This window comes from Lepus europaeus, chromosome 1, assembly GCF_033115175.1.
Source record: "Lepus europaeus isolate LE1 chromosome 1, mLepTim1.pri, whole genome shotgun sequence".
In the NCBI taxonomy this organism is placed as follows: domain Eukaryota; kingdom Metazoa; phylum Chordata; class Mammalia; order Lagomorpha; family Leporidae; genus Lepus; species Lepus europaeus.
The window spans coordinates 121626133-121643318 of NC_084827.1; the positions used below are offsets into that span (position 1 = coordinate 121626133).

Consider the following 17186-nt stretch of genomic DNA (forward strand, 5'->3'; position numbering starts at 1 on the left):
GGATGATGCTACAGGCTTCGGTCTTCAGTCTGGCCCAGACCTGATTGGTGCGGCCATCTGGAGTATGAACTAGTGGATGAAGATCTCTCTTTGTCTGTGTCTCTCCCTGTCTCTAATTCTGCTTTTCAAATAATAAATAAATCTTTAAAAAGTTCATCATAAACAACCCCCAGTTGAAATGATGCCTATGTTTTGACATAAACAAGACTTGAATTTTAATGATGTTTGAGCTCTTTTATTAAGCCACTAAGGCAAACTAGCAAAAGGAAAGTATAGGACAAATACCTGTTTTCTTTCCAACCACTGGCGCTGTGACTGGGGCAGCAATGGGAGTCGGGGCGGGCTCCACTGGAGGAGGTTTGATTGTTTTCACCTCTGTTGAGAGATGTCCATTTTATTTTATTTTTTAAGAAAGCTTTTATTTAATGAATACAAATTTCATAGGTACAGCTTTAGGAATATAGCAGTTATTCCTCTACTACCCACCCTCCCACCCCCTCTCCTAGACCACCTCCTACTTCCTCTCCCATCCCATTCTTTATTAAGATTTATTTTTAATTAACTTTATATACAGAAGATCAACTCTATATCAAGTAAAGATTTCAACAGTTTGCACCCATACAGACACACAAATTATAAAGTACTTTTTGAAAACAAGTTTTACAGTTAATTCTCATAGTATAACTCATTAAGGACAGAGGTCCTATATGGGGAGAAAGTGCACAGTGGCTCCTGTTGTTAACAACTGACACTCTTATTTATGACGTCAGTGATCACCCGAGGCTCTTGACATGAACTGACAGGGCTATGGAAGCCTTCTGAGACCACAAACTCCATCAGTATTTAGACATGGCCATAATCAAAGTAGAAGTTCTTTCTTCCCTTCAGAGAAAAGTACATCCTTCCTGGTTGGCCCCTTCTTTCCACTAGGGTCTCACTCACAGAGATCCTTCATGTAAATCATTTTTTGCCACAGTGTCTTGGCTTCCCATGCCTGAAATGCTCTCATGGGCTTTTCAGCCTGACAGAAATGCATTAAGGGCTGATTCTGAGGTCAGAGTACTGTTTAGGGCATTTGTCATTCTATGAGTCTGCTGTGTGGCCTGCTTCCCATGTTGGAATCTTCTCTCCCTTTTAATTCTATCTATTGTTATTACATCCATTTTATTAATGCACCCTTCTGTCACTGCCTGAACCCCTATTTGGTGGCCTGTTTGCCTTTTGATATGATTTTAAATAACTTTTTTTTTTTTTTTACAGAAAATAATACCTTAAGCACATTGAGACATTAGAAGTCATTGGATACCTGTTGGGCTTTCACCTGTTTAGTGTGACGTGTGAAGCAGTGTGGTGTTGACAGTGAGGATCCGTTTGCTTACCTGCCTCAGGCTTTACTTTGGGTTCAGGACCAGGGAGAGGTATTGCTGGCTTAATTTCAGGCACTGAAATAATGCACATCGATGAGTTTATCACAGTATTTCCCAATTTTTTTACAAACTCAAATAGAAAATTAAGCAGAATTCACATATCCTGGAACATATTAGAGCTTACACATATAGTTTTCAAATTAAATATTCGATCTAAATTTATTTTTTGGTTTAAATAAAATATTTAGAAAGTACAGTAAGGCAATCTTTTTTATTTCAGTGTTGTTAGCCATCTCATTGCCTATGAAGATTTTTTTCTAGTAATTTATTTAACAAATAGATGATCATTAGCCAAGTGCACAGGAAAGTAAAACGCCAGAGAAAAATCCAGCTCTATGTGATGATTAGATTAAGCCTAATTCAAATCCGGATGCCAGTACAATATTTTAAATGATACATATTTGCATTTTTAGAGACAACTAAGAAAAACACCTAAGTTTATACCTTTTGTTGGTTCCGGAATTTTCCTTTCCTTTTTCTCAACAGTAGCTGGGGGTACTTCAACTTCTTCCACAGCTTTTGGAGGTGGTTCTGGTGCTTTAAGATAACAAGATTATTTTCTAATATTAAGATCTGAATACACAGAAATCAACTCATCAGAAATACATTATGATTCTTTTTCAAAAGCCTAATTCGTGGCTTTTTAAAAACAATTATATTTTTATTAATTAATTTCTCTTGTGACTGTCTCAATTTATTTTTCTTTTAGCCCACCCATTTGCCTCTGGTTATCCCCATCAGCACTCTGACTCTCTATAAATTGCTTCTACCACATGTCCCAGGAGTTATAGTATTTGGGAACAGGCTCAGAGAAAAACGGACCCACTTAAAAGCCCCCATAGTTTATGAAACAAATCTCTTCACCCTCTCATAAAGATATTCTGCAGCCAACTCGATTACTTTTGTCAAATCCACTAGAAGACTGGCAAAGTAACAATAATGAATGCAGACAAATACATGAGTGGATTTGGGAGTTGCTAGAAAAATGCCGCAACAAAAAGCAGACAATGGAAAACACAGACTGCACCACAGATGAGATATGAAGCTATGTTTCTATTTAACTTCACTCATGTTTACAAGATAAACCTTTTGTTAAATGTCCACTTTGTTAAAAGATAGTTTCACAGCTGTCACTGAGGTTCCTACCTGCAGGTTTTTTAATTTTTTCTACTTTTTTAGGTTCTACTTTAGGTTCTTCTTCTTCAGGTCTCTTTCTTAGAACTTAAAAGACAAAAAGGTTTATATGTAAACAAACAAACTAATGAAGATGTTGAATAAGCTTGATGATACAAATAATGTACAAAGCAAGGAAAACAAAAAAGCATGCGGAGGCAGGACTCGGAGAAATTAGCATTTATGCTTTACTGATTTTTAAAAAACATTAGCTGTTGTTAATTCAAATAGTACCCAGAGTTACTAGGTAACTATAATGTAACTGTTTGGCAGAAATGGCACAAATACAAAATGAATAATTTGAATTGTGACAAATTCTAATAATAACTCAATGTTCCAATAAATGAGGAGTATTTAAATGAGAAGTAGGACATTTAAAAGGAGATATCTAAAGAAATATAGGCTAGAAATCAGTAATTCTATCTGAACACAATGTTAGCAATTGTTTGTTTGTTGGAATATCTTGCTTCTAATCTTTTAATGTTTTATTAGTAGGACAGAAACGCTCAGTCTTTTAAAAGTGTTATTTATTAGTTGTGGTGATCCTATGTCACTCTTTAAAACTGAATACTGAATTTAGGCTTACAGAGTTTTGTGTGAAGTATCTAATAGGTTTAGTGTATTTTACCACACAATCTGGTTATGAATATTGACAGTCATGGTCATTGTTGTTAGTTTAGAATTTTATCAGTCTGGTTATGTATATTAACATTGTAAATTTCCAAATACTGTGAATGCTCACAAAATTTCTGTCTTGTTTTTTAAATTATTTGGAAATGGTAGCTTCTTAAATTTTCAATGAAGCTACAAACAAATGTTGATAAATAAGAATTCCAACTCAAAGAAAAGCAAGGGACAGAAACATTGTGTAAGCTTTCAAGTAAGTTTTCTTTTAAATATGCTGTACACTGATAGAATGGTAGAAAATACTATACCACTTTTCAGAACAACTTCTTCCTTTGGTTGAGGTTTAGGTTCAGGAAGTAATTTGCGAACTTTCTTTTCACCTCCAGGCACTTAAAAGAATATGATTTCAAATTTTGAAGTGAATTCATATAAAAATGGGATTCCAACAAGAAAAAAAAAACTCTCAAAATTAGTTCTCTATATTGCATTGAGTGACTTTTTTTGTTACACAGAAATTTTTCAGAATTGAAAAGTAAGTAATACATTTCAAGTTATTACTTCTGCAAACAGCTATAAAACCTTGTGGCTAAATTCAATTAACTGCAGAAAAATATATTGATACTAAATGAGTGAAGAAGATATTCTATATTGATTTTCTGATTCTTTCATCAAATTACAGAGTTCCTGACAGCATCATTGCCACAATATGCAATTGTAGATTGCCTACATCTACTCTGGTATCTTATTGATCATTATATACATCACACATGACCTTGGCAAGTGTTAATGCCATCATTTGGTCTCCATTCCAGGAAAAGAAAACCAAGAGATCTGGTTTGTGACCTTGTTGTTGAGGGAAAGGCCTTATTTCACTTTCTAAACAGAACAAAAATATCCTTTTTCAAGGTCTCTTTTCATTTACAAATAATATTCACTTAAAATTATAGAAGGATAGAATTTCAAAGTTAACATTAGAAGCTCATTTTCATGAATAGTGAAATCTTTGCCGCAGAAATTCTGCATTTTCTTCTGTGTCTACAGTGACAACCAAGCATTGTGGATGATATCAGTTATAGAGCAGCCTCTAACTGTTTTTACAGCCATCATGGATTTGAATGGGGACAAAATGCACTTACTAATTACTGGACCACATTATTTCTCTACTAACATCAATTAAAATCTAATTTAAAGCATTTTTTTTTTTGTATCCTGTCCCTGATTTCTTTATTTGGTTGAAATCTGAGTTTCCTATGTATTTCTATGAACTTTCCATTTGGTGTTTTAAACAAGACATTTGCAATTCATTATTTTTTATGTGAGAAAGCTTACTTCAAAATTTAAATATATGAAAGGTAAATATGTATCTCATTTTTAACAATAATTTTTACTGTAAGCAATTTAAATATTTCACAGTTAAACATAAAATTTTTTTATTCATGATAAAATTGTGTTGCGCTTCAATACTATTTTAGACTTACCCCTACTCTTAATGTGTAACTGTTTTTGTTGATGGAAACTCACAAGACCATGCATGTAATCAATGTATGCCATGATGACATAATATACATTTGCTCTCATGTAATGGATATAGTAAAAATATATTTGTGCATTTGTTTTTCCATAGATATTATTTTATTTTTAAGATTTCATTGATTTTGAGACTCAGGCAGAACACACCATTGTAGCTGTCATTTTAAAAGTCCTTATATTTCAGTCTAGTGTTTTATATTTATATCTATATTTATTTATTTGTTTATAATCTTCATTTTATGAGTCAGGCAGTATATATTCCAGTGATGGATTTTTCTCCAGCTTCGAGGGTAATCAAGACAGTCTCTGGGTCTGGAAGTGTGGATTACTTATATAGAATATGATTAAGCACTAAAGTTACTTGAAACGTTTTTAAACAGGTGTTTTCTAGACTTTATATTGTATTTACTTTTCCTTCAGGTCTAATTTTAAAATAGGGAAAATGCTATTTGAAGAAAAACATTGTGAATTTTGAGACGTGATGGTAGTGATAATGAAAATTTTCCTGAAATGTAAAAGCTGTCCAATTTAGAGAGTGTCTTTATATCAATGAGAAGAAATCCCAAGAAGTCACCTAAATAGGTGAATGAGGACATGACTTAACACGTAACACTTGTAACACTGGGCAAGACATTGACATCCTGGTACAATTCCGAAGCTTTCCACCACTCAACGTTTTAACCGAAGATGTCTTTTTTTTTTTTTTTTTTTTTAATCACTCTCAGCTAACCAGGAAATTTTCGATGTTTAAGTTTAGGAAAATGCAAGAAGGCAAATGGAGTAAGACAAAGCTGAATAATATGTATCCATATAATGAATGAAATTGATGGAGACAAAGGAAGCCACACTCATGAGCCAGGACCATAAAAGCCACAAAAATACAAAAAATGAAGGAGACTACTCTGATCATTAAAAAGATGGCAAGAACATTTTTATGAAGACAGAAAGAGCAGTGAATCAGATGAACAGACATTACATACGAAAACATTTTCTAGCCTTTGAAATACCTTTCAGAGGTGTGAGCTCCACTTTTTCTGGGACCTCTGGTTTTTCAGGAACTTTCCTTCTTGAAACAGCTTTAAAGAATATAATCTTACTTGTATTATTTGTATATATAATCTGAAGCAATTGATTAGTACTTTACTCCACAAATCAAAACCAAGCTTTGTTTATAACCAGAAAGCATCCAGAACAGCCAAGACCAGCAACCAAAGAGCATACAAGAAGCCTCCAAACCACAGTTTGCAGTTCAACTCCAATGTTGAATCATAAATTAAGACTGGCTAAGAAAGAAAAACAATTGTGTTCTCTCCAGGAAGAAGACATTTTCCTTTGAGCGTAAATTTTACATTAAGGGAAACATTTAAGTATGTGTCCTCATGGAGTATAAATAAAGAAACTAGTGATCTTTTAAGAGGTCTCTACCTTTCCAATGTTTGGCCTAAAACCCAGGAGGGTTGGAATCATCGCAAGCAATGTTTTCCTTTTGAAGAATCTGACTCTGTAGATGTGTAGGTAATTATAGAAAAGTTGCTTATCTAAGGTTGAGTCTAGATTCTTTGAGAATGGGAAATCTTGTCACATCACAAATAAGATAATTTTTTGTTAAACAGAAGAATTAATTTTTGCCAGCTTATTTTAGCTTTTAAAGATGTTGATATTTTAAAACTAAGTAATATTATATCAATTCAAAGAAAAAAAAAGAATGGAGTTTAACAATAGAGAAGTTCTGGATTTTAAATGTACTCATCACCATTCTTTCTAGTTACACCACAGAATGCCCTAGATTTTTATTAAGTTGAAAAAAATGTGTGCAAGCAGTGACAGGTTGATTGTGTACTTTTCTGTCATGGTACATGAGCACTTACAAACTATTGGGCACATAAATATATCACTTAAATATATTCACAAACAAACATTTTTTTAAGGACAAAAGTTTGGTTTTGGTATAAATTAATTACTGAAATACTAAAAATATCTTGCAAAGATTTCTTATACATTCACACCCATACACCTAAAGATACGCATAGCAACTGGGATTTGAAATCTGAAAATCCCTTTTCCCTACTCCGCATAGGAAAATTTGTTGGATAGTTCCTGCATCCAGATGTCCAGGAAGATACTAGCAATACACTTTCTGATGTTTAGGGCAGCAGGCATAGCTTGACAAGGCAGCCAGGGCTCCTGGGACAGCCGAAAGCATACTCTCTATGCAAATCGCACAGCATAACTGTGTCTGGAAGTGCACACTTCCAAAAGCAATGTACTTTGGGCAGGCACCATCTCTGATGGTTGAACAGAAGTCTGAAACAAGTTAATAAGACTTTAACATTTTATACCTTTAAGCTGGAATATTTTCTCTTTCACATCTTCCTTGGGTGGAGGAGGCGCAGGAGCTGGGGGTCTTGGTTTGAGTTTTGGTTTCTCAACAACCTTCTTTTCAGGTTCAGGTTCTTGAAAGAGTATTTCAGGAGTGTTAGTGTTTATATATGTTTTCTAACGTGTATATACAGTATATTCTGTAGAAATTTAAATATATTTTTGAAGCAAAATGTTTGCTTTTTTGATACATAATAGTACCCAACATAAAACATAAAATACCAACACTATACACAGGTGACAAGAAATACAGCCAAGACATTTAATGAAAACAACAAAGGAAGCATCCAGAGAAGCTACATTTCACATGAGACAAATAGTAATAACAACATAGAAACAAAAGAATGAGATGCACATTCAAAACAATATCTTACACACAGTTGCAAAGAGACCTACTACTACATATGAACAGCAACATAAACCAGATACACTTGAAGAGTAAGAATATGATGATGAAGATTTAAGTCTAGTTAACTGAATACCTTGTACTGGTATTTCTTCTGGTTGTGGTTCAGGCTCAGGTTCTTCAGGTTCAATATACTTTTCAATTACACGTTCTTTAAAGAATGTTGATAAAGGACATAAGATTGTAATGAAGTTCTTCATAAAGACTCATGCAAATTTCACATAAACGCAAAGATTCCAGTCACACAAATATACAATTCGAACAAAGTCACTGGTACAGAGAAAGAGAAGATTTCTATTTTCTTATACTTGAACATTGTGTTAACAACAGTTTATCTGATGTATGCTGATGGCAACTGAGATGATTATTAAGATTTGGTATTGGGTTATCATTTGAGGATTCACTTTAGTCATTTTAATTTTGCTTCATTAAGATGTACCTTTTGAAATTTAAGGCTACTATCAAGAATAATCAAATTGGAGCTGGTGCTGTGGCACAGTGGGTTAAAGCCCCAGCCTGCAGGGCCGACATTCCATATGGGCACCAATTCGAGTCCTGGCTCCTCTGCTTCCAATCCAGCTCCCTGCTAATGTGCTTGGAAAAGCAGCACAGGAGAGCCCAAGTCCTTGGGCCCCTGCACCCACATGGGAAGACCTGGAAGAAGCTCCTGGATCCTGGTGTCAGATCAGCTCAGCTCCTGCCATTGTGGCCATTTTGGGGGTGAGCCAGTGAGTGGAAGACCTCTCTCTCTCTACCTCTCTCAATAACTCTATCAAATAAATAAGATAAATCTAAAAAAAAATAATCAAATTAAAGACTCTAATTCAACAGAAGTATAAGTATTTGAAAAAGTAAAGCAGCAGCACATATGGTAGAAGGCTTTTGTGTTATAATTTTAAGAAGAAATGTCACTTTATAAGCACCTTGTATTTCTAATAGGAGTTTTTGAGGGTAAAAATTTTTTATTTCTCACTCTCTCTCTGTATAAATACATACATACACATATGTATACATATATACTGTTATACCTTCAACAGGGGGAGCCTCTTTTCTACCAATGGTTATGGATGCTCTTTCTTCGTATATTATTTCCTCAGGAGCCTCTTCAACTTAAAAAACATAGTGTTTTATTTTAGATTGTATTCAGAATAGAATGCTGCAACTACCAAGCTGCAACTTATCAACTTAATCACATTCTACAACACACTTTCAAGTGTCCCCCAGACACTGAATTTCAGTGTATGAGGCAACAGGCAAGTATGTAGGCTCCATCTTCAGTTGCTGCATGATGGAGATGGTTGTTGTCTATCCAAGATTTATAAAGCAGCTGTGTACCTGGAGCAGGTGCAGCTTCTGGCTCTTCACGGATTGGAACAGACACTTTCTTTTCTGGGACGATTTCCTTGGGCACCTCTGGCACTTGAAAGATATTGATTTTGTTAACTATTAAGAATTTAGAAGACGTGCAAGATTCTGCAATGAGCAGGCAAAGAATACAGGCAGAAGGATTCAAGACATCCTGAGGAAAACAGCTTCTGAGCACGGCACCCTTTTGGACATTTCCATTTCACAAAGGAATATTCTCGCCCTTCTTCATTTGCTTCTCATTCTCTGTGTACTCTTGGTAGACAATTCTCCACTGGTCTAACTTGAAGTCTACAATTATTGCTCTGTGTGTGTGTGCGTCATCAGTCCCAGGCACTCAGTTCTCACTCTCATGTGGATGCCTTGGAGAGCTACATCTCTGGGCCTGATCTCTTTCCTAAGCTCCTAATGCACATTTTCACTTGCATAACTGAAAAGTGGAAACTATATTCAACACCTTTTTTCTAATATCGTCAGGGACTCAATTAATTGTTTTTCTTGGCCATCTAGCTTCAACCTCTACAATCATCTTGGCTCCTTAATTTCTCCAATTATTTGATAATAGTCAAATGCCAAACTAATTTCTCTCTCTCATCGAATCCTCTCATGCATTTCTACTGTCACTGCTCTAGTTTAACTCATAATGACCTTAAATCATTAGAATGTTTCTTTACTATTATCACGGCCTTCCATAGCTTAAACTGCTGGCAGGTTTCTTTCTAAAACTCAAATCCTCTTAATGCGTACAACATTAAAACAAAACATTTGAAGCTTTCTATTGCTAGCAGAATAAAGTACAAACCCTATATTGGCATTCAAATAAAATCAAAACATGATCCCTATCTCTGTCTCTGGCATTGTCTGTCAAGATACTCTGCAACCAATCCATATTCAAATTAAGTTTATTTGACAATCCTTGAACTTCCTAATGTTCCCTCTGCCTAGGATACCATTCCCTCAATCTCCACATGTCAAAATCCATCAACATTTAAAATCATACTTTTCCACACAAATTTCCATGTCTTTATGTGACATGAAACTTTCCTTGTCCTGTGTATCTTTGTATACACTTTGTAAGATACTATCACATGTTGCCTATGTTATATCTATGTTATGCTCTTTTTCTATCTTCTCACAAGATTTAAGTTGTGTGAAGACAGGACCAGATCTTATATTTTCTGATCAGTATCTTGTTGATGGTACACAGCACAATATGCTGAAATGAGCTTTTTTCCACACTGAGGAGGTCCTTTTTACCACCTGTCACCATGGAATTTATCACAGCACAACTGAATCACATTTTTTCCCCCTCTTGCTTTTCTGTTACATTTTCTCTCTTTGCTCTATGTCTCCCTTTTCTCTGTGAAATGTGGTTTTGTATAAAGTCATATTCAGTATTTTTTCTCCAAGAATTATTAAAATGCCTAAGTAGTATTCAAAACTGTGACTGCTTTTCTTTTGGTAAGTACCTTTTTCTGGCAGGACTTCAGGCTTTTTGGTAACAGGCACTGGTTCTTTCTTTACTGGAACAAGTTTCTTGGGCACCTCAGGCACTTTGAAGATATTAGTTTTGTTTTAAAAAGAGGATTTAAAATTACTTTAAAATGTTAGTAAAAATCTATGATTAATGGAGTAGCACTAAAGATAATGGCAATAAAACGAGGACATTTTTGTCCTTAGGTATTAATCATAAGGACAAATTATTGGATTTCACTTTAAGGTAGCAGTATATCTTAAAAAATTATGATGTTGATGACATGAATACCTTTAGCTTCTGGGGTTTCTGGCTTCTTAACAATTGGGGTCTTCTTCACTGGGACAACTTTCTTTGGCATCTCAGGTACTTTAAAGATATTAGTAGCATTTAGTAAGAAGAAATTGCAAGATGTAATACGTACACACTGATTCTACAAGTCTGTTTGATGCCGTAACACATACATAACAGCTAACAAACACACAATACAGCACAATACACAACAAGGAAGGAGTGTAAATTAGAGATGGCACAGAAGAATGGGGCACATATTTAATCACTTTAACCCAAGTACCTTTAGGAGGTGGAGCTTCTGGCTTTTTGATGACAGGAACCTTCTTCTCTGGCACAATCTTTTTAGGCTCTTCAGGCACTGAACGATAGGAATTTCTCTTAGAGTCAGATGATTACAAGTTTAATGACCACAAATTAATTTTTGAAAGACCCCATGTATTTCTTTGGATATGCATTGTAAAATCCAGTAGGACCAAAGTTTGCTGTGTGCAGATAACTTTTACTCTTGCCAATGAAGTTAGCTTTCAAGCAAGGAGACAGAAGACACACACCGTCACTGAAGTTTGTAACAGACCTAAACGTCCATTTATCCCATTTTCCCATGCAGAGGATCCTGCCCTGTACCTGCTGGAGGTGGAGCCTCTGGTTCCTCCTCTTCTGCAACAGGAATTGGCTCTTCTTCAGGAACAACTTCCTCGGGCTCTTCTTCGGGAACAACTTCCTTGGGTTCTTCATATACTTTAAAGATATTAGTTGATTTTATTTCAAAGTATGGAAGAATATTCCAAAATATGTGAAACACTAAGTAGTAAATATTTATACTGATTTCTGCTCTTGTCTCAATTAGTATCTTCTCTTATTTTTAAGATGAAATCTATCTTGCAATTATTTCTTCTGTGTCAATTGATTTCAATGCTTGGAAAGATTTCCTGGTATTTAATGTCATTTATAGTCATTGGTTCTCCCATATTGCCTTCTTGTACATCAGCAAAACCTTGTTCAGGTGGGTGTTATGGCACAGTGGGTTGGGCCACCACTTGGGATTCCCACTTCCCACCTTAAAGTGCTGGTTCGAGTCCTTGCACCTCTGCTTCTCAACGAATTTCCTATTTAATGCATTCCGGGAGGCAGCAGGTAATGGCTCAAATATTCAGAACCCTGCCAACCATGTAGGAGGCCTGTATGGAGTTCTGGGCTCCTGGATTTGACCTGGCCCAGCCTAACCTGTTTCAGGCATTTGGGAGAGTGAACCAACAGTTAGAATATATCTCCCTCCCTCCTTCCTTCTTTCCCTTTCTCTTTCTCTCGTTTCTCTCTTTGCCTTTCACATATATGAAAATAAAATACACATTTAATTTAAAAAGGCAAAAGCAACGTTGTTTAATATAGTGTACTATGACCTAGTAGATATCAATAATTTATAACCCAAACTAGATTTGAGACTAGAGCTAATTTAGAACAATGAAGTAAGACAAATAAGAGGTAGAGGATGACCAAGAGATAAGGAGTTAAGAAGGAAGAACCAACTTTTAATGAGAAATAGTCGCCTGGTGGCAAGCTCATCAATCAAACCCCAAGTACCTTCAGGGGGAGGAGACTCCACTTTCTTGGGAACAGGAATGACCGGTTTCTCTTCTATGACAGGTTTCTTTGGCACCTCTGGCACTTTAAACATAGTAGTTAGTTTTACTTTTGAGTGGTTATGAAGTATGTGACATTTAAATCAATCTACTTCATATCTTATTCAAATTACCCAGGAACAGATCCAAAACCAAAATCCACACTAAAGGCACGGATCTGTCTTTGGATTCCCAAAGTAGGGAAGAAAATGTGACCCAATAAGAATCATAAAACTCCATCACTAAACTCTTCCAAAGCTTGTATAAATGCACTCTTTTTTTTTTTTTAACATGAATGATGCCATTTCAAAACACATAAAGTCCAGAATGTCAGTTTTTTAGTTGTAAATGTACAAAGACTGGCAAACCAAGAGTTTGATAACAGGTGACTTTTGAGACCAAGAATGAATTCTTTCAGAAGAATCTAATTAGTGATAGGTACCTTTGGCTGGTGGGACTTCTGGCTTTTTGGGAACAGCTATTTTCTTTTCTGGAACAACTTCTTTTGGAACTTCAGGCACTTTAAAGATATTAGTATTTAACATTATGAACAATCACCAGTAAACATTCATCACGTGTATGTGGAACAAAACACTTTTTAAGAGTTGGAGGCTGTATCCACCTCCATCAAAGGGTGGGCAGAGGCATGTACCTTTAGCAGGTGGGGCTTCTGGTTTTTTAGGAACTGCAGGAGGCACTTTCTTTTCAGGAACAACTTCCTTGGGCACCTCAGGCACTTTAAAAGATATTAGTAGTTTTTAAACTCATGGTATTAAGAACATATGGACAGCATTAAGTGGAGCAGTGGAACGCACTATTTTAAAGATGGACATTTTTCTGTTGGAAGCTAATGGTGGGGAGAAATACCTTTCACTGCAGGTGGCTCAGGTTTTTTGGCAATGACAGCAGGTACTTTCTTTTCTGGGATGGGTTTCTTAGGTGGCACAGACACTAAACACATTAGAGTTTGTGGGTTAGAAGCCATGCAAATGAGCAACAAGACAGAAAGCCTGTCACATCCATGATTGGCAGGGCAAGAGGGGGGAGGTTGGCAGGGGTCCCGGCAGCCTGCCCAGTACCTTTGGGGGGCTCCATGGGCTCTGGCTCTTCCACAGCTTCAGCCGGTGGCTCTTCCAGTACAACTTCCTCCGGCTCCTCATACACTTTAAAAACACCAGCTCATTTTAGTGCTATAGCTGACTAACATGCAAGAAATGTTTTGCAAAAAGAATACTGCAACACCATGGACAGAGTTCATCTTTTTAAAAATACTAGTTGGAATAGTTTCATAATTACCTTCGGGAGGAGGACTTTCTGGTTTGGGGGGAATGGCTTCGGGCACCTTCTTTGCTGGGATAGCTGCCTTTGGCACCTCGGGTACTTTAAAGATATTAGTATTTTCATGATTAGACAAGGTGGAGACAAATGGCCAGTATCAAACACAGCAGCAGTATCAAACACAGCAGTGGCTACCTTTAGCAGGTGGGGCTTCTGGCTTTTTCGGAGGTGCCACTGTCACCTTCTTTTCAGGAACAACCTCTTTGGGGGCCTCAGGCACTTAAAAGATATTAGTGAAGGTGCAGTTAACACTTGTGAAGACAACTGGGAAGCAATCATTTCAAGAGCAGAAGAGCGTATCTTACAAGGCTTAACGTCACTGACAAATACCTTTGGCTGGTGGGACTTCTGGCTTTTTCGGAGGCACCACTGTCACCTTCTTTTCGGGAATGACTTCTTTGGGGGCCTCAGGCACTTCAAAGGTATTAGTGGAGTCACAGTTAGGAGTTGTGAAGACCAATAAGACAAAATGTTTTCAAGAGCAGAAGAGCGCATCTTCTGAAGCTTACAGTCACCGACAAATACCTTTGACAGGTGGGGCTTCTGGCTTTTTCGGAGGCGCCACGGACACTTTCTTTTCGGGAATGACTTCCTTGGGGGCTTCAGGCACTTAAAAGATATTAGTGAGGTTATAGTTAGGGCTTACGAAGACCACTGGGATGGAATCGCTCCTAGAGCAGAAGAGTTCCTATCTCACAGACCCTAAGGGCAGTGAGCGATACCTTTGACAAGTGGGGCTTCTGGCTTTTTCGGAGGAGCCACAGACACTCTCTTTTCAGGAATGACCTCTTCAGGAGCCTCAGGCACTTAAAAGAGATTAGTGAGCTACGGTTAGGACTATGATGACCTGACCGCTGGTAGAAAATCTTTTCAAGAGCAGAAGAGTTGAGCTTGTGACACCTGAGGTCCATGACAGATACCTTTGACAGGTGGGGCTTCTGGCTTTTTCGGAGGCGCCACGGACACTTTCTTTTTGGGAATGACTTCCTTGGGGGCTTCAGGCACTTAAAAGATATTAGTGAGGTTATAGTTAGGGCTTACGAAGACCACTGGGACGAAATCGCTCCTAGAGCAGAAGAGTTCCTATCTCATGAAGCCTAAGATATGAGACAGAAGACCTTTTACAGGTGGGATTTCTGGGTTTTTAGGAAGGCACTATTGAGGTTTTCATTTTAGGCACCCTTTCTTGAAGAACTTCAGGTACTTATAAGATATTAGTGGTTTGTCTATTAGGTTAGTGAAACAAATGGACTAAAACCACTTCCAAGAGCAGGGGGGGATATTTCTTTTGCAGAGTCAGAGCGGGGTAAAAATACCTGTGACAGGTGGAGCTTCTGGCTTTTTAGGTGGAACAATTGGAACTTTCTTTTCTGGGACAGCTTCTGGGGGAGCTTCCGGCACTTGAAAGATATTAGTAGTTTTATACTTCAGTTATTGAAGAGCAAGAGACTAAAATCTTTCCCAAGGATGGAGGAGAGATTTCTTCTCTAAGCATAAGGTTAGGGTAAAAAGTACCTGTGACAGGTGGGGCTTCTGGTTCTTTAGGAGATACCACTGGTATTTCCTTTTCAGGGATAATTTCTTGAGGAGCTTCGGGCACTTGAAAGAGATTAGTAGTTTGACATTTAGTGTACTGAAGACCAGTGGGCCAAATTTGTTTTCAGGAATGAAGGGATGGTTCTTCTGCAGAATGGGGTTGAGCTGACATATACCTGCAGCCGGAGGGGTCTCTGGTTTTTTGGGCAGTGCCTTGGGAATTTTCTTCTCTGGGATAACTTCTGGAGCAGCTTCAGGCACTTGAAAGATATTAGTAGTTTCAGAATTTGTGGCTAGTGAGGGCATATGTGACAATGTTTGTGAAGAGGATGATATAGTTCCAATGGACAGAGCAGTATAAATAAATACCTTTTGCAGGTGGGACTTCAGGTTTTTTGGGCACAGCCACAGACACTTTCTTTTCAGGTACAACTTCTTTAGGAACTTTGAAGATATTAGTAACTTTTAGTTAGCAACTATTCAGGGGGAATAGCGACATTACCCAAGCAAATACAATTTGAGAGGCTAGTGGACCCATCTGTATACCTTCCCAGCCCTCTGAAACAGGTGACCAATGACAGGCAAGGATAATTACCTTTAGCAGGTGGAGCTTCTGGCTTTTTGGGAGGAGCCACTGGTACTTTCTTTTCTGGGACAGCTTCCTTCGGTGGCACTTCAGGCACTTGAAAGATAATTCGTAATTTATGTTGAGAAAAGGTGAAAATAATTGATGCCTATAACACTTAATCACATACCACGACACAAACAGACTTCTACTGACATTTTTCTTTGGAATTACATTACCTTTAAGTAGGAGTTTAATGCACAATTTTCTAGGTAAATAAAATTTTCTGATCTTTTCTCTTATTTGTACAGTTTTTCCCATACCTTCGGGAGGAGGACTTTCTGGTTTGGGGGGAATGGCTTCGGGCACCTTCTTTGCTGGGACAGCTGCCTTTGGCACCTCGGGTACTTTAAAGATATTAGTATTTTCATGATTAGACAAGGTGGAGACAAACAGCCAGTATCAAACACAGCAGCATCAAGGTGACTACCTTTAGCAGGTGGGGCTTCTGGCTTTTTCGGAGGTGCCACTGTCACCTTCTTTTCAGGAATGACCTCTTTGGGGGCCTCAGGCACTTCAAAGAGATTAGTGAGGTTACAGTTAGGACTGTGACGGCCATAAGACAAAATCTTTCCAAGAGCAGAAGACATAGACCTGTGACACCCAGGTCACTGACAGATACCTTCTACAGGTGGGGCTTCTGGCTTCCTGGGAGGTGCGACTGTCACCTTCTTTTCAGGGATGACCTCTTCAGGAACCTCAGGCACTTAAAAGACATTCGTGAGGTTACAGTTAGGATGATCATGACCACATAAAATCTTTTTAAGAGAGGAGGTGGAACTTGTGACACCTGAAGTCAATGACAGGTACCTTTAGCAGGTGGGGCTTTGGGCTTTTTAGGAGGCACCACTGTCACCTTCTTTTCAGGGATGACCTCTTCAGGAGCCTCAGGCACTTCAAAGAGATTAGTGAGGTTACAGTTAGGACTGTGACGACCACTGGGACAAAATCTTTCCAAGAGCGAAGAGGTAGAACTTGTGACACCTGAGGATAGCAAGATACCTTCTACAGGTGGGGCTTCTGGCTTCCTAGGAGGTGCCACTGTCACCTTCTTTTTAGGGATGACCTCTTCAGGAGCCTCAGGTGCTTCAAAGAGATTAGTAAAGCTACATTTAGGACTATGAAGATCACAGGACAAAATCTTTCCAAGAGCAGAAGACATAGACCTGTGACACCTGAGTCACCGACAGATACCTTCTACAGGTGGAGCTTCTGGCTTCCTAGGAGGTGCCACTGTCACCTTCTTTTCAGGGACAACTTCTTTAGGTGCTTCGGGTGCTTAAAAGATATTAGTGAGGTTACAGTCAGGACTATGATGACCACACAAAATCTTTTTAAGAGAGGAGGTGGAACTTGTGACACCTGAAGTCAATGACAGGTACCTTTAGCAGGT

At 37.7% G+C, this 17186-nt stretch overlaps 1 protein-coding gene across 1 annotated transcript in view; it reads right to left on the reverse strand.

Moving 5' to 3' along the window:
- Positions 1-17186, reverse strand: part of TTN (titin) — a 274245-nt gene that overhangs the window by 112684 nt on the left and 144375 nt on the right. Inside the window, exons 153-172 of the mRNA XM_062188546.1 lie at positions 16416-16499; positions 16224-16307; positions 16057-16140; positions 14158-14241; positions 13963-14046; positions 13591-13674; positions 13374-13457; positions 13162-13245; positions 12947-13030; positions 12737-12814; positions 12257-12340; positions 11300-11413; positions 10956-11033; positions 7097-7210; positions 5765-5833; positions 3536-3616; positions 2574-2648; positions 1872-1964; positions 1380-1442; positions 286-375 (exon numbers count right to left, since the gene is read on the reverse strand). Coding sequence (XP_062044530.1) covers positions 286-375; positions 1380-1442; positions 1872-1964; positions 2574-2648; positions 3536-3616; positions 5765-5833; positions 7097-7210; positions 10956-11033; positions 11300-11413; positions 12257-12340; positions 12737-12814; positions 12947-13030; positions 13162-13245; positions 13374-13457; positions 13591-13674; positions 13963-14046; positions 14158-14241; positions 16057-16140; positions 16224-16307; positions 16416-16499 — 1695 coding nt within the window. The remainder of the gene's footprint in view (positions 1-285; positions 376-1379; positions 1443-1871; positions 1965-2573; positions 2649-3535; positions 3617-5764; positions 5834-7096; positions 7211-10955; positions 11034-11299; positions 11414-12256; positions 12341-12736; positions 12815-12946; positions 13031-13161; positions 13246-13373; positions 13458-13590; positions 13675-13962; positions 14047-14157; positions 14242-16056; positions 16141-16223; positions 16308-16415; positions 16500-17186) is intronic.